The sequence below is a fragment of the Mytilus galloprovincialis genome, chromosome 9 (genome assembly GCF_965363235.1).
Source record: "Mytilus galloprovincialis chromosome 9, xbMytGall1.hap1.1, whole genome shotgun sequence".
Classification (NCBI taxonomy): domain Eukaryota; kingdom Metazoa; phylum Mollusca; class Bivalvia; order Mytilida; family Mytilidae; genus Mytilus; species Mytilus galloprovincialis.
In genome coordinates this window covers 32,344,861-32,368,744 of record NC_134846.1, presented here as the reverse complement: position 1 = coordinate 32,368,744, position 23,884 = coordinate 32,344,861, and the positions used below count along the sequence as shown (strand labels likewise).

Here is a 23,884-nt window from a genome sequence, read left to right as displayed (position 1 = left end):
TCTTTGCTTACACAAAACTGAAATCTATATAGGGCTAAAAAATGACTTGTGTTAACATGTTTAGCAATTCAAACAAGAAAACCAACGGTCTAATCGATATGAAAAATCGAGAATTGAGAAACACTATGATGATTAATAAAAACAATAGAGGTGTTTATAATTTTAGAGTAGGGTATTCAGCATTTGATCCCCAACATATTGTAATTACACGTAATAACATCCTCAAGTACTTGTAAATATATTTTGCTGTTCAATACTGGCTTCGATTGGAGTATAAATTGGTGTAAGTGGAGATACATGTATGAGGCAAACTTAAATGCACTTGTCATATTATTTATTTCAGGTTAGATATGATAGATGCGTTAACAACAAACTTTGACTAATCTTACTTGATTGTGTTTCGCAGTCAGTTTTCGTTAAATAATGTTGGATTTGTTTCCTCCTACACGTAATAATCCAAGTTTTAAATATATCGTACTTGAGCCTCTCAAATCTGACACAGTCAATAAAAAATTATCAAAATTTATTGAACTTGAAATCTTTTTTAACAAATTTACGAAATGAAAGCTGAGGAAAAATGCTATACCAAAAACATTTGTAAAATGTACATAGAGATATACTGAGGGGCATAAATATTTCAAAGAGTCAGCAAATCAATTTGTTACATGTACAAGAATTACGGACATTTCAAGGCGAGATAACTCGTATGAATTTTTTATTCTGGTTCCCATCTTGTTCTCATCGTCTGGTGACCAGAAGATAAGAAAAGATAACTCCCCTAAACGAACACCCCACCAATAGATGTCGCTTTACCGTTAGGCATATCGCGTAATTAATGATATTAGCATGTATACGACAATTCCAGACGCAATATATTTTAGAAGGAACCCCCACTATGACTATAAACAGATGAATGGCGAGAAACTGCCGACAGAAAAGAAATAATTAAAAAAAAAGTTTTGCCACTGAGACCTTTACGATGGACACATACGGCCAGATACATATATACTCATATATATGACTCTGGACGTACCAATAATAAGAAAAGGAAAAAAGGCTAATGAAAAAGTTCAAATTCGTTGACAAATGACATTAAAAACTCTAGGTCAGTTTAATTTAAAGCTTAAGGATCCTTGATTTTAGAAGAAATTTCCGAAGCAGAGATGATCAATAATAAATTATCTGTTGATTTTATAGAATTGAACGAGGAGGTTATATGATACAGACCATTCTCTAAAATTGTATTTGAAAAGTAACGGTGTAAAACCGAAGTTGTGGAATAGAGAAAAACTGTCAAGTCTGATTTTGTCATTGAATGTGAAAATTATTTGATTAAATAAGTATTTATCATGGGTTATTTTTGAATACTTCATTTCAGACAAATGTATCAACAAGTTTTGATTCGTTTTTTCTACATTTGCTAGAGGTACAATGTATAGCGGGAGGGTTGAATTCTCACAAAACAGATGATGTTTCACTCCGCCGCATTTTTACGCCTGTCCCAAGTCAGGAGCTCCTGGTCTGTCTCTCTTTCACGGGGGATCTTAACACAATCCAAGAGCACAGCAAAATGTCAAAATATCCAATTCAAACTTGGTGACCTGGGAGGAAAACATTTAAACTTTCCAAAGAAATACAAGTCCCCCCTCTCTCAACTTGTCAATAAGGAGATGTGGTATGATTGCAAATGAGTCAACTATCCCCCAAAGTTCAAACGTAGTGGATGTAAGCAATTATATATAGGCAACCATATAACCTTCAACAATGAGAAAAAAACATACGATATAGTCGGCTTCAATAGTCCATGAAATGAAAAATATGAAACAGTTCAATTGAGAAAATAACGGCCTAATTTTTAACAACATAAATTACGAAAAACAAATATGACAGACATTAACAACCGACAACCACTGAACTACATGCTCCTGGTTTGGAGCAGGCACATGCAATAGGTGGCGGGGTTTAACATGTTTGATAGCGCTCAATCTTCCCCTGAATCTGGGACAGTGACTGAATTTTACATCTTAGACTAATTATACACCGTTAAATAACTTCCAAATACTTAAAACCAAAAGATATTTAACAAATACTTAATCAAAATACCATACATAAGGCACAACTTAGCTGGGAAATGAGTTTGTTTCCAGTATTGACTGATTATTGGTCATGAGATATTTAAGAAATTTCTGCACGAAAGTATAAATCTAGAATTTTAATGGAAGTTCATTCATAACAATATTTACACCCGATCTAGACGACATCGATTTGAGAATACTTTGGTTCAAGGTAACAGACTTTTTTTTTAAATCACACTGAAACATCAAATCGTCCTTTTTATGATTATAAAAAGAAGTATCAATTAAAACCGGAATTAAAACTTATATTCATAAAAGTACACTTGATTCGTGAACAGTTCTACAAGAGAGAAATGTGATACTACACTTCAAACCATTAAAAGCATTAAATGGCCTATATATGTACTCGACTGTTCTTATTTTAATCGACCAGTCTGAATTGATCTGAAATTTACTTGATATTACTCAACTGTAGTCTGAACCATGGTGAGAAGTTACAGTCTGTAGTTGTGCTCGACATTTACCCTACCAGTAATTAGTCATTAAAACGCATATGAACCATACTCGATATAGTCTCAACAATTCTTGACCAAAACTTAACCACGATCGACCTAATCGGAACCATGCTCTACCAATACTTGACCTTATTTGCATACTACTCGACCGAGTTTTAACAAACCTTGACCTATCTCTTTATCTATCTTCTAGTATTGTATTTCATCAATTTATGAACTGTTTTTAGCAACAGCTATTCCCCTAAAAAGGTATAATCATAGCATTTTAACCACAATTTTATAACAAACATATTATAATTATCCATGCCATATTCATCAACACTTATAAACATACATTTATATATTTATAAATTGTATACCACCTATAAAAAAACTGTCGTTTTGTATTTTCGCCGATCTGCATTTCACTTGCGCCAAATGTGTACAGGTTAATTACAGGTGAATACATTTTTTATTTATTTATCATATAACCCTCTTCTGTTAGACGGTCGTACATATATTATGAATTGTCAATTAACCATGTATATAACGTCTGTTCCCTGATCACTACGGAAAGGTGGAAGGATGGTAAGTTAATTGAAAAGATAAAAGCGCGTTGTTTACATCAAATAAAACCATCGATTAAAATGTAAGCATTTAAAAGCACACCATTAAAATTCATGAAAACGGAATACAATGTATTACAAGAAAAATCTGTTATTCCCGAGTATTTATATGCTACCCATCTGATATATTCCTTTCTTGAATTTAATTTGTCTATGCTTGTTGACTTACCAACAACGAAGTACACCTATTCATTCTCTGGCTTGCGTACAAAGCCGGGTATTTCAAAAGTTATCATTTTGACATGTGTAGGAAGAAGAATCACACAAAATGTCCAACGCGAAGCAATCATCGATTTTATTGGCAGGAAGGAATGAAAGCTCAAAATATTGCAATAACCATTTACCAGACGTGTCCTATGATTTGTTTTTATACTCTGTCTTTAGCCCATTAACTAGATTTTCCTCAACCAGTTAAAAACGACAACAATATACATGTATTGCAGGGGACAACAGTTCTATTAACTGACAATTCATAACATAACTATGAACATTTGTCTAACGGAAGAGGAGGTTTATAATAATAAAATAAATAAAATTTATCTGTAATTTACCTGTACATAATCAGCGCAAATAAAAGAATTTAATCGGCATAAATTTTGGGTTTTCATATTTTTTTTAAATCTGCGCAAATGTCATACGCCCAAAAAAAGCAAGTGATCAAAGGAAGTAATTTCTGGTCGGATTAAAACAATATGGTGTATTAAATGTAGTTTCGTTAAATGATTTTAAATTAACCATATAGTTCACATTGCAACTGCAAAGACAAGGGTCAAGTACAAATCAGTACAGTCAAGTGTGGTTAAGAATTTGGGGTCGAGTCATATCGAGTAAATTTCAGACCATTTTAAACTGGTTTATTAAAAATCGTTAAGGTGGAGTACAGATATTTCAGACGTTTACTGGTTTGTAGTGATACATGTAGGTATTTATGACAGGCCTTTAATTATGTAGTATGTATTGAAAAACTGGTCATTATGGTAAAATATGGACTGTCCTACGTCAGTTCATGTATCACTATAATGACCAGCTTTTCAATAACTATAATGTTTATTTAATTGAGGAACCATGTTTTTAACAATTCTCATTATTTCAAATCGTTCAGAGCTAACTCGCGTTTTTGTACGAGTTTTAAAGAAAGAGCGAATACGTGATACTATATACTATAAGTCACTGTCATTCATTTAAGAGCTATTTGCTGTATATGAATACACAATAAAGTTTTTTTTTAAATAGATTATTAACGAAAATCTATGGTAAACAATTTACAACTCCAATATAAAATTGGAAGAAGGAAATGTTTTATTAAAGGGTCATCTCTTTTAACAGAGAAACCACGCTCCAGTGGTCATTAACATCTGAACGACTGTTTACGACCGGATTTCTGGTCTGTTTTTTTATGTTAATGACCGATGGAAATTATTCCTGAATAATAAGAAATGCCATGTGGCCCCTTGTTATCCAATTAGAGAAGCTTTATCTGAGCCGATATGAAATAAAGGAAATTAAATTTTTACAATATCCTTATACGCACAACCAAACGGACAATATTGATCACTTGCTATTATAATAGAATTATTAGAAAATTATATTGTGATTGAAAATGAAATATTGTTTTACCTTTAAATCAATTACAAAACAGAGAATCAGATATCTATGATAATCTGGTACACTAATTAGATCAGATATGTAATAATTAGGTCAAGTAATGACTTCCAACTAGAAAAGATGTGATCATGTCTACCTTCTTATTACATTTTACATTTTTTATAAAAAAAAAAAAAAAAGATCTAATTAAACAAAAACTTGTTTGGGTGTGGTTGACTTTTGTGTTCATTTGATATAAAAAAAAAATCAAAAAATTATGTGTTCTGATAAGTACATTTATCTAGCATATTGTCTCTAGACAGTAGTGAGAATGTAACACTTGGGCAACTATGGTTATTGTAACAGCATATTTGAATAAATTGTACTTGAATTTGAGAAAAAAAGGAATAGCTTTTGCAACAGTCTATAAAACACCGCAAAAAGACCTCCCATGTGCATAGGACCATAAAGGAGTTTAATTAGTGCACACAAAACAGACAATTGTATATGAAATTGAGAATAAAGTCATTTCATACAAAACAATATTTATTTGTGTTAAATACATGTACTCTCATTAAAACGGTAAGATTGACGAAGCCGTGTTCAAAATTCGGAAATAATATTACGTCATTTTTTCGATAATCATGAACGAAGAGTTTATTATTATAATCCTGGTACCTTTGACTACTATCATAATTATACATTTACATTCTTAAATGTTCAGAAATATGATAACTTATTTGCCTGTTTTTGTCCCCATCCTATTTTGGACCGCCTGTTTAAAACATGAAAATAGTTTTCTCCAAAATTCCGCAAATACAAACTAATTGAAGACCGAGGACCGTTTGTCATATCATTAACAAAGAGGAGTACAATTTATAATCAGTGTCTTTGCACACAAGGAAACTGTTTCAAATACTGTTATTTGTACTTAATTATAATTTAAAAATAGAACTTAAGGAAACTTCAAAAGCAAGGTAAATCACGCCAGGTAAGGGGAGGTTAAAGACATTGTCACAAAAGTAAAAAGTGAAAAGGTAGAAACCATTGCACTCAAAATTATATAAAAAACTATAAATGAGAACGTTCTTTTATAGTTTGCATTTTTAACTAGGACGGTTTGACTCTCAAAAAGAGTGACGAAAAAAACTATAAATGAGAACGTTCTTTTATAGTTTGCATTTTTAACTAGGACGGTTTGACTCTCAAAAAGATTCAAATGATGTATATATTTACTTAAAAACACAAAGAACACATTGACATTTTTGAAATACTGCTTGTAAAAATTCATTTAAATTTCAAAGTTTTAAAAATAATTACCGATTCTTTTTGAGTCGTGTGACAACTTGTCTTCATAGATTCATAAAGTACGAACATTTTGATTGATACACTGTTTTTGTCCAGAATGAATTTGATTTTAATAAAAGTGTAAATTGACATTTCTGAACTACTGCTTAAGTACCAGTCCACCTAAGAATCATGCAAAGGGTGATATACTGAGGTTTTCAGAATCTGTTGAAAACTTACTTGATGAAAGGTATTGATGATATAAGTCATCAGAAAAAATATTTTGGGACATAAATAAATGGTTGCTATGGAAACTGAAATCTAACATTTCCTACCAAATAAGTAAAAAAATCAACAATCCAAGGCTAAAATTGACATATTTTATTCATCAATTTAGTATATATGTAATTATTAGAACTCAGATTTTATTTATATACTAAAACAATTATACAAGATGAATAAAAAAAATCATTTACATCAATTTTTTTTTTTTTCATCACCAAGCTATAAGAGGTCTAAAATGAGCCATTTTTCATATTTAGCTATTTCCCATTTTTTCAAGTTTTGACCAATTTTTAAATCTACATAGCAACAATTACCAGCAAGTTATTTACTATTGACCTTATTCATAAGAAAATATAAGGTTGATATGTAACTAAACTTATCTTAAAACACTCGGACTCCAATTTATTTCTGGTTGCTAAGCAACCAAAATTTCTTATTTTTTAGGTAGAAAAGGTGCAATTTATTACGTGTATTGTTGAAAAATGAATAAAATTTTGCAGGTATATTCAGCATAATTGAAGCAATCCTTTTGTTAATACATTTTATTGTTAAATATATACATAAACTAATTTAAATTGATATCAAAAGAAAAATTACGATGATTTCACCTATGAATTTCCTTGAATTTGCATCTTTTCCAATTTATTTAATCATAGAGTGTCAAAATTTGCTTGAAAAAACAATACACTTTTACACAAAATGTACCATTTATTAATAAAGTTTAAAAACAAAATTAAAACAAAAACAATATCATTGGAGTTTAACAAATTTTCTCAAATGATGTGCGTCAGTGCCTTAAATCATAATTTTGCTAAATTTCAAAGATGCTTTTTACAATGTTAATAAGATTTATATGTAGAATGTATCAATCAACAATTTAAAAAACTATATAAAACTATGTTTATCTGTTTCAAATTGCTCTCCAAATTAATATTTTACTTGAAAAATTCTGTGATTTTTTAGAAAAATATGAAAAATACATGGTTACCATGGTGACAAAAAATGGAGTTTGACCAACAGCATTAAACATACAAATTCTCAATGTATTGTTTAAATAATTCAAATAAAATATGTAAAATTAATTGCAGCAATATCATAGTTTTTAATGGAACCATTGAAAATGGTTGTCATGTAAACAAATCAAAATCCCTAATTCTGCAGAATTAGAAAAATACCTGTAAATATTTTTTACAGTATGATGATATGGGTTTTACTTAAAATTCTAAAACAATAGTCCTTGGAAGAAAAGTTTGCATTAAATAAATTCAACTATGAAAATTATCCAATAAATTTAGCTAAAATTCACATTGAAAAACAACATTTGATAAGATGTATCTATTAAAGGTCAAATATCTGATTGATGAACATAAGTCTAAATAACTTGGTTCCATAATAATGGCTGATATTTTCTTATATCATATGACAAAATGAATTCACAGTGAGAACAGTCAACATCTAGCCTGAGTTTATACTGTTTTCCATTTAATATCACAATAATAAGTTCTAGATTTGCAGAAGATGTTCAAAATAAGTATAAATGGTCTGAGACCAAAATTATTTCATAGTGCATTTCTTTTAGAGCATAAATGAAAATAAAAAAAATCCCACCTGCGCTTTCTCAAAGAAACTTTGACAGTGTGTTGTACTACTTTTGGGACAAATTATATTAAAATTATAGAAAACTTCATCGGCTCTAACTCAAAATGTGTACAATTTTATGTTTAGGGCGTCTTGAAATCTTTTGACAGCTGCCGAAGTGCTAATTTTAAACCTTTTTCAGCTGGACCAAATCACTACTTTTCTTAAATATTCTGGACATAATTTTTTTTAGTGTAATTTCACCCCCCTACTTGAAATTAAAGGCATTAAACATGGAGAAATAAATTTGGAAGGGGTATAAAAATTAATGGCAAGTTACCCACTGTCAACACTAGGGACTATATTTGTTAACAACAAAAATCAAGGGACGACAATTGTGGCCTCGGACCAAATGATAAATGCTGCCTTTTGGATTGTTTATAATCTTTTTCATTCAGTCATTTATTTTGATAAAATGATTATCTAGGGTAATATTTATTATTATTCATATTAAATAAGTTTTTGGAATAGATTTATGACCATTAAGAAAATAATAATTATATGATATTATAACATTTAGGCCAAAACTTAATGATTATGTGATTACTGTGTACCCTCATAGAAGTCCTACAAAAATAACAGATTAAATTTAACATCATCATTATATCTCATTTATAACAATTCCTCTAAAGCCTCAGATCTGTTAATCAATGCAATTGCACTTTCTAAATCTTCATCTGAAACTTCACAGTCTTTCTTTGATGGACATTTCAACAGCAAAGCAAGACGAGAAAAATATGAAATAATTTGTGAGGGCTGGAGATACTCATTTGGAGAAAATATTTTCTTTCCAGTATTGTCACGTGAAATACGCATATTTTTTGCAACATTGCCTGCATTTGCCTTTTGTCCACTTTTTTCACCACAGTCAAATATTTCTTTCAGGTAGTTTTTTATTTTCAATGAAAAACGAACAGATTTCCTATCCTTCTTCAATCCCCATCCAGTCTGTAAGGTAGAGTCACCATTCTGCAATGATCCTTCTCTAGTTTTAATAGAACATGAAGAAATGTCTAAACACACACCTTTCCATTGCAATTTGATGAGGTCATGAGTTGGACATAAAGCATGATCACCAACAAAACAATGATCTTCCAGCTCTGAGTAAGATTTAAACTTCCTAGAGCAAGTCATCTCTGGACAGTATAAATCTCCTTCTCTAGGAAGTTGTTCATTCACAATACTGTTAGAGGTTTTGATGGATCCCTCTATGTGCTTTGGTAAGGAAAAGTCCTCAAGAACATTCAAATTCGTACCTTCTTGGTTAAATGATGACATGGTAATACGTTGTCCTTCTCCAATACCAAAGGCTTTCCAGCATGTTAGTCTACCATCATGGTCTATCTTCACATTGGAATATTTTGTTATTCCTTTAAGTTGACTTTGGTCTTTAGTCTGACTTTCAGTATTAATGGTAACATTTGAAATTTGGCAGCCTGACACACCTCCACACACATCCAAAGCCTCTTTCATTTCTGTAGATGATGTGATGTCTCCACCTTCTAAAACATACTTCCTCATTTTGCCTCTCATATGTGCAATCTTTGAGTCACAATATGATTTTCCGTTCTGGGCTTCACTGAAATCATATTCTTTAATGTATACACCTGTAAGAAAATATTTTAAAAAGAGTTAAAAAAAAAAAAAAATCTGCGATAAAAATGAATATGTTATCACTGAACTAGTATATATATTTGTTTAGGGGCCAGTTAAAGGACACCTCCGAGTGCGAGAATTTCTTGCTGCATTGAAGACCTGTTGACCTGTAACCTTCTGCTGTCTGTTCTATGGTTGGGTTGTTGTCTCTTTGACACATTCCACATTTCCATTCTCAATTTTAATCAAGCATATTGATCCAAAAAAAAATAACAGGGTATGCATTTAATCATGCAAAACCTTTCAAAAATAGCTTACGATCATGACGATAAACCACTATCCTGTTCATAAATTCTGTATTCAATGTGTCAATTTTAAAGTATTACTTTTCATTGATAATTAATGTTCAAATACAAATACAGCAAAAGCTGTCTATACTTAACACCCAAATACATATATATACCATAGTATTCATGGATTGTTTTTCATAAATTTAAATCAACACAAAATAAAAATTTGATTGAACCAACAATTTGTCTTCAAAACACGAAAAACTGGGGTCCATGAATAAAAGTATTTTCGGTCTATTTACCTGTTCGCTGAGATATTCCATGTAAAGAATGCCACAGATTACTACAATGGTAACATCCTGCATTGTCACTCCTCAATACAACACTTTTTATGTTTGGCATTTGGTCCTTAATGGTTTTGAGAGTGTGTTCAATCACAGAAGTAACACTATACCAATCCTGCTTTGCTGATTCAATTGTATGAACATATGTCCTATGCTGAAAATGAAAAAAGCATATAAATATTTATTGTTTATTATTCATGGATTATAAGTGTGTATGACACTACAACGAAAAGACACTGTAAATTATGTTTTGTTACAAATATGATGAGAAAGGGGGGGTTAATTTTTATTTCAGGTTATTCTTAAAATTGTTTTTTTTTTGCTATTTCTTTGTATATATAGTCTAAAACTTTAATTTTGGATGTAACATGTCTTCTGATCTTCTGAAGTTATTTTGTAATCAGCCCATAGACATAATTTAGTCATGTGACCGTGACATCATCAACATTTTTTCATGGTTTTCTACAGTTTATAATGGAATTTAGAATAAAATTATAAGAAATGATTGAAATATTTTTTCTGTTTATTTGAAATAACATAAAAAAAAGTGGTGAACACTGTTAAATAACTTGCTATGCACCAAATTTTTTATGTTATTTCTTCTTAGACAGAAAAAATATTACAGTCATTCCTTAAAAAATAAATTTACAAAGTATTGCACAACAGCACAGTGTATTGCACAAACACAGGAAATCTTCAATTGATAGTAAATTCAAATCATTTACCAATTTCATGTTCATTGGCTACATATATATTCTGTGACAGAAACCTCTAATACATGTGTCAAATATTTTTAAATTAAGATCCAATTCAGACCTGTATCAAGCTTGAATATTGTGTCCATTTAGCCAAACTATTCTCGATTGGACCTCTGCGGTTGTATCCAGCTGCGCTCTGCGAAGCTTGTTTTTTGTATGTTGGTAAAACAGTACATTAATCTTCTTAATTTAATACCTTCAGTGTTGAAGTGTCATTATCTTTGAAGATAACAACAATGACATGCCAGTTAAATCCCTTTTGGCCAAAGAAGTCACTCTGTTTCTCTCTATGGCGAAGTGGCAGAAACTTCATCGCCCAGTCCATAACAATCATGGCATCACCCTCTGTGAGATTTTGTAAGGTTTCCAAACGAGACCTATCTTGGTTGACACAGCGAAGAATATGACTTTTCCAGTCAAGAACTTTCCCTTCAGCTGTCTCTATATCTACCAAAAACTCTGTTCTTTCTTCTTCAGATATATCTAAAATAGAATAATAGTTCAGTGGTTTAAGGCAAGATTTTAAACAATTTTTTCAATAAAATGCTATATCAAAAAATGTATGATGGCCATCTTGGATGGCTGGTGGGTTCATCTGAAATAAGTATCATTAGCGTTAACGAATATATTCGACAACCAAATCTAGTTGGTAACATATGTAGAATACATAAACACAACTTTTCGATATTTTCTTCATAATTTTTTTAATACATCCTTTCAGTTTGTTAGCAAGTTGGTCTCTTGCATACATAATGAACTATTAAAAAAAGGGCTGTCATTCTATAGAAGATGTGGTTAGGCAATAGAGGGATGATAGGTACTAGTAACGAGAAAAGCTCACATTAACTTTTAAACAAGTTCTGTAAATTAGCTTCAAAACAATTCATAACTATATTTTGTATATGGACCATAATTTGCTATTGGGCTCCGTTTCCTATAACTATAGAAAAGTGATAAAATGTGAATTACTGTAAGAAAAGTTGTAACTACATCTAAAGATGCCATTATTTTTATCAACATACAAGTGTATGCTACTCTTCCCTAGAAAAAAAATTGAAATTAACAAATTTCAAAGATTATATGACCATATGTGTGTGTCGTTTCTCTCGTTACTTTTCGCGTCCGAAGTGCATAACGCTGACTAATTTATAGATAATCGTCACCGGCAAATTCGTAATTTTTGCTTTAAAATAACAAAGAACATCGACCAATAAGAATAGTGAGAAGAAAATGCGGAGAACTATAAGTATTTCTGTAGCAGGTGTAAGAACACTGTCGTTATTTTGGTTTCCCATTTCGTAACGCACATTTTAGATGGTTTAATCTGCTTTGTTGTAAAAGAATTCTTTGCAACAATATGCAAATACGAACTCTCGCGAGATGTTCAAACAGGTAAATCAAAGATGATTTACATTCTTGTTTTGTTCTTCGTAATAATTAAGTTAGAAAATGACGTTATCGTTATGCGTTACATTTCACTCGAAACAGAAGTCCATTTATTTATTAAAATTGTTTTTGTCGTTAAGTTCTAATCATTTCCGGTCATACGTGAAACATGTGACTAACATGTGATCACGCCCTTACAGCCGGATATACGAAATACTAGGTCTAAACATTGTATTTGTTTCCAACGGGATGTAAGCAAACATAATCTGTAGGCTTGTTTCGTCTTGTTTAAAAAAGGAAAATACAATTTTCAAAGAGATTGCGCCGGGGGTCTATTATTTTTCCTATGTGCATAATGTTATATACGATCTTGTGTGAAAATAAATGCCCAATGACTTGACAAAATCGATTTCAGATTTGACCGACGTTTTAACACACTTCGTTTCCCAATAACGATGTAAAGGGTCCTTGGAAAATTCAATCGAAATTACGTCTCCTATCATGGTGCCGATGTTCGTTGGATTGATTTAGCTTCAACAGTAAATATTACTGGATATTTTAGGTGAATAAAGATAATTTAATAAAAAATACATGTTAATGTACCGTTACACTTGGAATGTACAAAGTTGGTATCTTTGTCACAATTTTTAATTAATTTTTTTTATTCATGTTCTGCAAACACTTATCAGAAACGCAATAAACTTGTCAAAGGAAAAGTAAACTTTTACCATGCATGACTTGAAAGGAAGTACTTTATTGATTTTAGCCCACTAAAGTAGGTTAAAATGTGGAAACCATGTAGATGGTGTACAGGTCACAAATATCACATGGTGCCTATTTTAAAGATGCTAATTCCAAGTTAAAAGTTGTTTTCTTTACTGGATTTAAAGAATTTTACATTACCAATGATTTGGAATAAATTGTATATAACTGGAATTTCAAAACCAAATATAAATACATTTTTTTGGCTAAAACATCAAGATACAACGATTATGGTATCCTGTATCAATGAAGAAAATATGGAAATTCCTGAATAAATTGTACTAATTGTTTTCAAAACAAGCACATATTTAGGACTTTTATAATACTGTTACATTTAAGATGGATTTTAAGAAAAAGTATACTGTTCAGATCATTTTAAGCAGATTTTGCAATAAAATAAAACTAAAAAAATGCTTTCGGTTTCTTATGGTTTCCTGTCGCGTTTAAAAAAAACTTTAATTTAACATTGAAAATAGATTTTAAATATTAACATGAAGCAAGTAACACTAGTAATGGTGTTCATTTATGTCTTTTGAAATATATTGTGCAAAATAAAGAAAATAAAGATTGGTTTCCTGTTTTGTTTCCTGTCACGTAAACAGTGAATCAAAATGTATTAATTTTTTCTCGAAAAACTCAATTGTTCCATTAATACTATTCTAACATCAACACAACCCACAGAATAAAAGTTAAAGTTTTAGAACTTATAAAAAAGGATACAAAAAGAAACCAAAGGCCGAATACCAAATTATGGTCCATATGGGTACCTGTGAATTCAGATATTATTCTCTTTAGTTCTATCACAGTATCAGGTAAAAGGCAGCATCTTGGACACTTCATATCATGCAAATGGTCAGTGCAAGAACGTGCCAATTTCTTTTCTGTGGGGTCACTCAATGCGAATTGTATACAATGGTCAGAACATTGATCCTTCATCTGTACATGATGTTTGAAGTCAGTCTTCAGGTAGAGCTTATATGAGATAAGCTTTTCTTTCATATCACTGAAATTTGTATTCTGATTTACAGAGCAATTTTGAAAATTAGCAACAATTTCTATTAGTGTATCCATAGCACATACTCCATCTGCTGCAATATTGTCAAGACCTTTCAAATTGGTACGGTGAGAGGCTGGACACTCACTTAGGATGTTAAACAATGTTGCTCTTGAAAGGGGTTCAAATTCTGTCTCTTTACAATATGACATATAGGTATCTACAATACTAGAGTGGCAGGCTGTCCTCACAACTTCAGGAATCTGTAATACCTCCCCTGAGCTCAATTTCAATTCCTTTGTTCCAAAAGATGATACCTATAAGAAATAAGAAGTTGAGCTATGTTACATAAATATAATACAGTTTTAATATTTTTATATAATACAAATATGATGGTGGTATGCCCATATTATTTATAACTGACAGTATTTTGTTCCTATATAGATAAAACAATGTAGTCCTTTTTCGCACCTTTTACATTTGTCACCATATATCATAATCTTGGTATGCATTATGCCTCTCACAGGCCCATGATTGGAAATAAATAGTTAGTAGTAGGTATGGTACTATGAGCTGGCTGACAGTTAACATTTGTTTTTATATTTGTGTTTTAATGCAATGAGGCTTATTGAATCTAGTCCTGGTCAAATAAATATGTATTGTTGATCCTAAAAATTTTTTTGCACAGAATGTAGGGAAGGGTTGAGTACTTTAAAAAATGTTTGACCCCCCTCCCCCATTTTTCTTTACATGTATGTGCCTGTCCCAATCCAGGACCCTGTATTTTCAGTGGGTTTGTTATGTCTCCTTATAATTTAGATTGATTGTTTCTGTGTCAAATACTTTGTTTCTTTTCGCAATTACCAAATATCCTTCCTTTTTCATATGTATAATTGACTACTCAAAAACTACTGAATACCTAAATTTTATACCTGGTGAAATGTTGGGTCAAAGAAAAAGTCAAGTGCATGGTCTAATTTCCCTGTGTCAATACGCTGTCTGGTAAATTTCTCCTTCTTTGGTAGTGGAACACCTGCAAAAGCATTCTTAAGCTATAACATATATGTAACAATATAAGCAAAATAAGAAGGCAACACCAAATTATCATTTGGATTACATCAATTCAGAGAGATCTGTACATTTTGTTCACCAAAATGTTCATATAAGAATCAAACTATACCCTCTAAATTCAAATTCAATACAGTGATGGCCAGACACACATATATTTTTTTTTTTTGAAAGGTGAAAGTTTGTATTGTGATGCCTGCAAAAAAATATAATTTCACAAGACAAGCATAAAAAATGTTATTTTTCAATTTTCATGATAGCTATGCTTCTGGAAACTAAATTAGTCCCCTGGATTTCAGTGTTTGTATCCAATTGATGAAATTCAAATGAACATAGTGATTATTGGTATAATTAAGCTTATTTTTAAATTTCTACTCAGTTTAGGGGTGAGTCATGTGAGTGATTGAATACATCAGACAGTAGATTCATTACGTTTAGACTTTCATATACTAGGCTTTAATGCTATACTAGGCTTTAATGCAACTAAGTTAATAAGTAAAGACCTACCTTTTCCATGTTTAACAGCATGTTGTCTGGCTGTGTCAAGAGCATACTGTGAGATCCCTGGAATAAGGTCCTGCAGTGCTTTTTTTGATGACAGATCGGACACCATTGACAAGAGCTGAATCTTGGCATTTCTGTCTGACGACTCATTATATAGTTGTATTATCAACTGCTGTAGTTTGATATCCTCAGTAGTTGATAATTCTGTTCTTCTCGATGGTTCCTACATTAAATAAAAAAATAATCTTCTGGATGTCTTTATGTAAATTCTTATATATAACGGCATTGAAGGGCTTTGACACCACACACATGGTGAAAAGGTGAAATACATATGAGTAACATGCAACAAAGGGGGAGTGGCTTATGTATATATTCTATTTTTTCTTAGGACTATTTCTGTTTCTAGTAAACACATACATACAGTGTTTTTCCAAAAATGTTTTTAAAAATATGATTCAGCATTAAAAAGTAAGAATAATGAGCATCGACTCATAATTTAATCCACAGCAAATCAATTGCAAAGCCTTAGGTCATTGCAGGTCTCCATAAAGACATTAAAAATGTGCCCCACTTGACCTATTAGAAGAAAATAAAATAAATGTACAGCCTGTGGCTTAACTTTGATATAATGAAGTCTATATGAGTTGTTCCTTTCCTAAAGAATTAAAGAAGTGTCCATGGGAAACACATATCCAAATTAAACTTTGGATCTAATTTCATACCAAACTGAACAGACAAGTATGAGCCTCTGTTTTTTAATATATATACACACTGTCAGGCTGACAGCTACTTTTGCATAGGTACTAAAAATATGTAGTACTGGACATTAACTTTTAATATTTAGTACTATTTCTTTACTTTAAAATTATTGTAATATTTAGCATGTTTAGGTACATGTATTTTACAGTAATTGATTTGTACTAAATATTTTGGTACAGAAATAATACAATATTCCATGTTTGAAAATCATAATTTTAAGAGATTTGAAATAGAAAAACTTTCAAAATGCTGAAAATGTAACGGTAGTAACCAAAAATCTGCAGTACCTAAATTTCAAGTACAAATCAAGTACTGTAAAATACAGATACCTAAATATAACAATAGTTTTAAAGTCACAAAATAGTAGTCAGAATTTTAAAAGTAAATTTCCAGTACTACAGATTTTTAGTACAGAAATAGTACCTATGCAAAAGTAGCTGTGTACAGTCACTAGTGCAGCATGAGAATATAGTTTGACATACATACTTTATCAATATGAAGTAACTGGAGTAGTTTCTTGGCTTGACTTGGTGCTATGCAATCTAAAGCTTCATGAACTGTTGTGGTTGCTTTTCTTTTCAAATATCTCAAGGTTGATGGTTTTAGATCTTCTATATTAGTTCGAACCTGGAATTTGATTGGGCTTATCTTTCCATGGCCTAATATATCCATTGCTTTGTTTATAGAACTCAAAGAATGTATGTCATTTTCCTGGCTCCATGAAGATATTTGTGAGGATGACTGAGAATTGAAAGGCTGAAAATAAATGTAAAAATTGTACTGACATATTACACTTTTAAGGGCAATAACTTTGTCAATTGAAATGATAAAACAATATTGGTCATGAAACATTTCAGCAAAAGCAGCCATGTTTGTTGATAGATCAAAGCTTCAGATGCCATTTATCAACAAGATACTGTAAGGCACATTAGGTTAAAATTTGAAGGATTTTTGCAAATTTGTTTCCGAGGAGAAGATTTTTGAATAACGTGACAAAAATTTACAAAAAAATTTACTAGTGGCAAAAACTCCTTAAGGTGCCAATCAACAATTTTGGTTATGTTGACTTATTTGTAGATCTTATTTTGGCTGAACATTACTACTATTTACAGTTTATCTCTATCTATAATAATATTCAAGATAATAACCAAAAACTGCAAAATTCTTAAAATCATTAAATCAGGGGCAGCAACCCAACAATGGTTGTCCAATTTGTTTGCAAATTTCAGGGCAGATAGATCTTATCCTAAGGAACATTTTAACCATGTCAGATTTGCTCTAAATGCTTTAGTTTTTGAGATATTAGCCAAAAACTATATTTGACCCTAATTTTCTATTTTAGAAATGGCTACCGTGTTTGTTGATAGATATAAACTTAGGATACAATTTGTAAACTAAATACCCTAAGGAACATTCTGTTAAAGATTGAAAGTATTTGGACCAGTAGTTTCAGAGGGGAAGATTCTTATAATTTACTACCACAACAGATGCATAGTAATGGCATAAATTCTTAGCTTAGCTAGTTTAGTTTAGTTTAAACATATTTATTTATAGTGGATTGGGAAACAAGTTTTGCAACTTATATTAATCCCTTTCCACTTTGCGGGTGCGAGTGCTGCCTTGTAGCGACATTAGCCTACTCTTTTTCGAAATCTACAAGGGTGTCTTTAACGTGCAGGAGATATGGCTCTCTCTCTTAACACGGGTCAGCCATTTATCGTCCCTGTTCTACGGACTATCATCGTTCCTAAAGACCATACTTGCAAATGGTGTCAAGGTAGAGCCAAAAATTGAGTTCCTGAAATTTTCATCCCAAACGGGAATTGAACCAGGAACCTAATGATATACTTTGGTTTTATAAGATATCTTATATGGTAGGGTTATTGCACAGCTTTTACTTACAGTAATCACATCAAACACTTCACTGTTTTCAATTAGCACTGGCAGATATAGACTGTCATCAGTTACCTAAAATATATATACATACGTAAGTACATCAATATATTTTGCACTTGGAGGTATTGTTACCTAATTATGCGTTTTAAAATTCATACCAAATATCAGTTATATAATGGAGCATGGGTTTCAGATGAATAAATGAGAATGTTAATTTGTGAACAGACATATCAACAATCGTGTGAGCCAAGACAATAGCAACAGACATTCAGGTTTTATGTCTACAATTAAGTAGGCGTATTACGTTTCCACATTTTTAGCAAAAATCCAGTTTCACATTTCCGCATTTTAGTACCTTACTTTTCCGAAATAAATAGAAACCACCTTTCCACATGTCAAAAATTGTAATAATGATATATACGGTAAGATTTTATTTTATTATAGTATATTTGTGCAATTTGGTCTCTTGTGGATAGTTGGCTCATTGACATCATACCAAATTTTTGTTATTTCTATATCAACCCTGTCATATTCTTAACTGTGTATAACTTTACCATTTGTTTTTTTGTTTCAATTGTTTCACACTTTTCATGTCAGGCCATTTCTAGACAACTTTCCAATATCGGGTTTTGTCATTGTTGAAGGTCTTCAGGTTGCCTATAATTGCTTACATCTACTTCACACTGATTTGAACTCCAGTGGATCACAACCCTTCGTTTTTATATTATAAATCTGACTTTTAAACTTGTGTTTGACTGAACATGCATAAAATATTTGTTATTTAGCAACAAACAAGCAATCAATTTACACTTGTGTCAAATAGGAGGGAAACAATTTGACTAAAGGAAGAGGCATACATTAAAAATAAAAATGTGGAAACGTAAATAACCTTTAACAAAATCAATGTAAAAACAATGTAGAAAAGAGTACTAAAGAGATGTGGAAAACATTGGAAATTTAATGCAGAAACATAGTGCCAAAATGCGGAAACTTAAGATGCCGAATGAAGTTGTATTGTATTACTTGACAAATACACGACAGTTGACATGTCATACTGTCAAACATACATGTACACTGACTGCCTTCAATAATATCATATCAAGAATAAAACTATGCTTACCACACAAGTATTTTTATTGCCTAAAGTTGGCGTTATATTATCAGCCTGTAGATATGTGCTATTTGTCTCACCCTGAAAAATAGATTTAAAAAAAATTGAAAAGTGATAATATTTGTTACAATTAACCCCCTGTAGAGTGAAAGACTTAATTGGTAATGCAATAACTGATAAATATTTCAATTGATTTAAACTTTCCTTTACGTGTATTTCATGTTGCAATTCTCAATCATATACATGTATAGATATATATTCTATTTTTATAAAAATTAATGTTACAAAATTTTTAGAAGTAATTATGTTTATAAAAGTTTCAGTTTGTCCAAGTAGATAGTTCATGCATGTATGTGTGCAATTGGTTTCAACTTTTTTTAAATATCATGTTTTGATTTTTGCGTCAAAATCATAAAGTTTCACAATATCTGTTATATTACAACACATTGTATGCATATTGTTAGGCTTCATGAAATATATTACTGGGCATCATATTTCTGAAATGTGTCAAATAGTATAACAAAAATTGTTTACCAAATTATCTAATTCTGTACTTTCTGTTTCACATTCTCCCTTGCATCTGGTAGAGTATCCATCATCAAGATTGCAACCGTTTTCAACCTGCATGAAAGTGTACTATTATTAATAGTTACAATTTACTAAGGATTTATACACATGTCAGATAAATACTAAATTTCAAAGCATAATGATGTTGCAAAGTAAGTTTACTGAGTGAAAACAGTAGAAAATATATAGAACTTTATAGAAGCTGCACTCTATTTAATTGAATGAAAACTCCTTTAAAAAAATTGTTATGCATTTCTAAATTCTAACTTACCATTTCTGAAAATGCTGTAAGGGAATCTGTCAGTTCTCCTTTACAATTCTTGCACAGTACTGTAAAAATAATTATATGATTTTTACTATATGTGTTGAAAAAATAAATACTGTTTTTTAAATGAATAGCAATGAATTATTCAATGTATAAAATTATCAAATGTGTTAATTAGGAGATAACTGTATTGCATGTATTCGACACCCATCGTGTGATTCATACCTATATTTATATTTGCAATAACCCTTTATAATATAAGAGGGTGGGGTTACGATGAGTACTGGTTAATTTTAGGGTCCTGAAAACCAGGGTTTAAAAACATGAATTCTTGTGATCCTGAATTTTTAGAAATTTTCAAACTCAACATTCTGCAATTCAAATTATTAAACCCCTCCCCCCCAAAAAAAAATAATCACCAAGGCAATATTTTCAAATAAGGACACAATCAGAACACTGCAGAGGGTAGATAGCAAAATGTTCTGGTACAGATGAAACGAGTCCTATAATAAATGACCCCAGGGCCAGCCATTTTTTGTTTGTTTGTTATTTCAACATTCATGTTTCAAACTTTTCATTAAATTATTTTTCTATTTTTCTTATTTTTTATTATCAAGATGCAAAAAAAATGATAGAAGTCAGTATATAAATATAAAATATAGAATTTATTATTATTATGCAAAGTCAGGGTCACTAGTGAAGATCACAATGTGATCTAAATGCATATCCCCCTGAATATTTTTTAATATAAAACTTCAAATCCTGCATTCGGAGGGTATCTTGAAATGTAAAACATATATATGGGGAAAAGTGGGTTTTTTCCCTGTTTAACAATTTTTTTAAATTATAAATTTAGTTCATTCTTAGACTGACATACATGACATAGAAAGCAGGATGCTTTTTGTAGTCTGTTGTGCATATCGGGATAAGGATATTTTGACGAATCACAGTAAAATTTTAACCAATTTGACAGCTGATGGTAAAGGGCATTACCACCCTTATTAAACTATGCCTAGTCATGTGCTAGTAGTAGTACAGAGCAACAAGACTGTAAACAAAAATCAAAAATGTAATTATTGATTCGCATGTTACAACCTGTGAAATAGCTATTCATAGAAATATAACATGCAGAGAGGACTTTGACAATTATATTCACGGAAAAAATTTCTTAAACTTATGCAATACAACTCAGACAAGTTACGGAAGGTTTATACAATAATTTCAATACAAAAAACTAACCAAATTAGAAATAATTCCACAAAATTTCAACACTAATTTTGTCAAGTTATTGACTTCATATTCATTCGGAACTCTCTAATAATCACTTTACATGAATGGTGAATCGAAAAAAAATATGTTCATTGAAATTGACATTATAGTAAAATAAAATTGAGAATGGAAATGGGGAATGTGTCAAAGAGACAACAACCCGACCAAATAAAAAAACAACAGCAGAAGGTCACCAACAGGTCTTCAATGTAGCGAGAAATTCCCGCACCCAGAGGCGTCCTTCAGCTGGCCCCTAAACAAATATATACTAGTTCAGTGATAATGAACGCCATACTAATTTCCAAATTGTACACAAGAAACTAAAATTAAAATAATACAATACTAACAAAGGCCAGAAGCTCCTGACTTGGGACAGGCGCAAAAATGCGGCGGGGTTAAACATGTTTGTGAGATCTCAACCCTCCCCCTATACCTCTAAGTAAACGCTAGTAAGTTTGAATGACCTAAGACTCAGGGTCACACCTGGGGGAAAGGGGGGTCTTTTTGTTTTGTTTGTTATCTTTTGAAAATCATGGATATATCAGGAGATTTACTTTGTTGCACTCACCTGACCCTACTGGAATCAGTAGTCCCTTCTGTGACAGAATTCCACGGCTGACAGTTGGTGTGACTGTTCTGTCTGCTTTGCATTTTCCAGTATGTGAAGGTAATGCACAAAGTGTTCTCTTTCTCCAGCACAAGCCAAGGGAAAATCGGTGGGATGGACAAACCGATAGAAAGGGACTCGAATTAAAAATTCCAACTCTGTGGCAAATAAGTTGACCTTCTGTCAGGCTTTCAGAATATTGGCTTAAATTCAATGACCTCAGATGACTCAAAATGTTTTTATGGCAATCCTTAATGTAAACCCTAGTATTGTCTGTAGGAAAATGTGAAGCTAGACCACATTTAGTATCAGTAAAAACTGAAAAACTGCATCTGTAATATTCATCAGTGTCGTCTGCCATTGTTGTTTACATTCCATAGAGACCTAGAGAGTTCTTCAAGGGGAGATAATTTGCAGTAAAAAAATGATAACAAAAACATAGTTTTAATTACTTTATTTTGACAAGTCCAAGTTTTCTGAATATGATTTATTCTTTTTTTCAGATATATTTAAACAGGCAAATAAAAAATATCAATTAAAAGGACTGGGAATAAAAAATAATATTATCATATTTTTACATAGAATGCACTGCATTCAGTACCTTTTTAAATCTGATAATATCTTAGAAAGGATACTATATATTCACCTAAAATTTTTACAGAAATCATTATTTAACATTAATCTACAAATGCAAACCCCCCAACAGCTTCTATGAAAAAAATCAATATAGCAGATTTTTCAAATATTGCATGATTCTTAGGTGGACTGGTACTTAATTGCTTACTGAATATGAATTCACAATCATGAGCTATGAAATAAACCCTGATAAAAGTCATATGCAGTCGGTTCAGATCCGGTATCGCGGATTACCTCAAGACGTACGCTAAAAATATGCAATTTTCATGATTTTGTTTTTACATTTTTCTTCAGAAATAATAATATTTCCTTTGCAATACATTCATTTAAAGTTTTTTTGTGCTATTATTACTCTCCAGTTTGATCATTTGTGCTACAGTGTGCTCCTTTGTGTGCAAAGGAGGTCCTTAGCGGTGTTTTAGTGACCCCTTTTGCAAAATTTATGAAATAGTTACATAAAAACGTTCCTTATTTTTGCTACTTTAGATATAGATTTTACCTGCAATTTTGAAAAGAATGTCAAATGTCATTGGTTTCGAAGTAATGATTGGATACGAACAAAAGCATCTAATGTGAATATAGAACCTAAGCAAGATGCAACAACGAAGTCAGGTAGGTAAATATTGCAATTTAAGTGTAAAAGTACAGACCTGCATTATGCATATTATATTAATATCATTGCATCGATCATAATAATAATGGTATGAATACTAATCGATATAAGCTATTACAAATGTATTACAACCACTTATATTTATTGTTATGTTTTGCCGCTTATTAAGTTGTTATTACAAAATTATCGAAAACAATTTTTCATTCTTACACATGATAATTTATTTTTGTAAATGGTATATAGCCACATATTGGATTTGCATGACTTTGTGTTATTCTGCTAAACTTTTGTTTGTTAATAGGGCTTTGTTGGTTCATTGTCATTTGATCTGAAAATTTGATAATACCACATTGCTTGAATTACAGTTGTCCATTTACAATATAAGTCTGTCTGTCCGTCCTGATTAAGTTTTATTTTTAATAAAAAGTGAAAATTGTCTCGTCTGATTTTCAGTTTACTTAGAGATGGTA

The 23,884-nt window shown here is 31.1% G+C and overlaps 2 protein-coding genes across 4 annotated transcripts in view; one reads left to right on the top strand and one right to left on the bottom strand.

Annotated features, from left to right (window-relative positions):
- LOC143046532 (uncharacterized) overlaps positions 1 to 23,884 on the top strand; it is a 102,353-nt gene that overhangs the window by 32,853 nt on the left and 45,616 nt on the right. The gene's annotated exons all lie outside the window — the stretch shown is intronic.
- LOC143044826 (uncharacterized) lies at positions 6,433 to 22,934 on the bottom strand. 3 transcript variants are annotated; one of them, XM_076217005.1, is made up of 12 exons: positions 22,127 to 22,934; positions 20,296 to 20,354; positions 19,992 to 20,078; positions 19,467 to 19,538; positions 18,353 to 18,418; positions 16,937 to 17,206; positions 15,695 to 15,914; positions 15,052 to 15,152; positions 13,893 to 14,436; positions 11,174 to 11,460; positions 10,178 to 10,373; positions 6,433 to 9,596 (listed from the first exon to the last, which is right to left on the bottom strand). In XM_076217005.1, the coding sequence occupies exons 1-12, from the start codon at positions 22,524 to 22,526 to the stop codon at positions 8,602 to 8,604; spliced, it is 3,297 nt and encodes a 1,098-aa protein (XP_076073120.1). In that variant the 5' UTR covers positions 22,527 to 22,934; the 3' UTR covers positions 6,433 to 8,601. The 3 variants fall into 3 exon arrangements, with proteins under 3 accessions (XP_076073120.1, XP_076073123.1, XP_076073122.1); XM_076217008.1 differs by lacking the exon at positions 22,127 to 22,934 and adding an exon at positions 21,529 to 21,592; XM_076217007.1 differs by lacking the exon at positions 19,467 to 19,538.

Excerpts from the sequence above, each read along its gene's own strand:
- LOC143044826 (XM_076217005.1), bottom strand. The coding sequence starts at position 22,526 with ATGGCAGACGACACTGATGAATATTACAGATGCAGTTTTTCAGTTTTT. Across the intron at positions 18,419-19,466 it reads GCAATAAAAATACTTGTGTG|GTAACTGATGACAGTCTATA; the intron begins GTAAGCATAGTT and ends TATATATTTTAG. Across the intron at positions 17,207-18,352 it reads AAGTGTTTGATGTGATTACT|CCTTTCAATTCTCAGTCATC; the intron begins GTAAGTAAAAGC and ends ATTTATTTTCAG.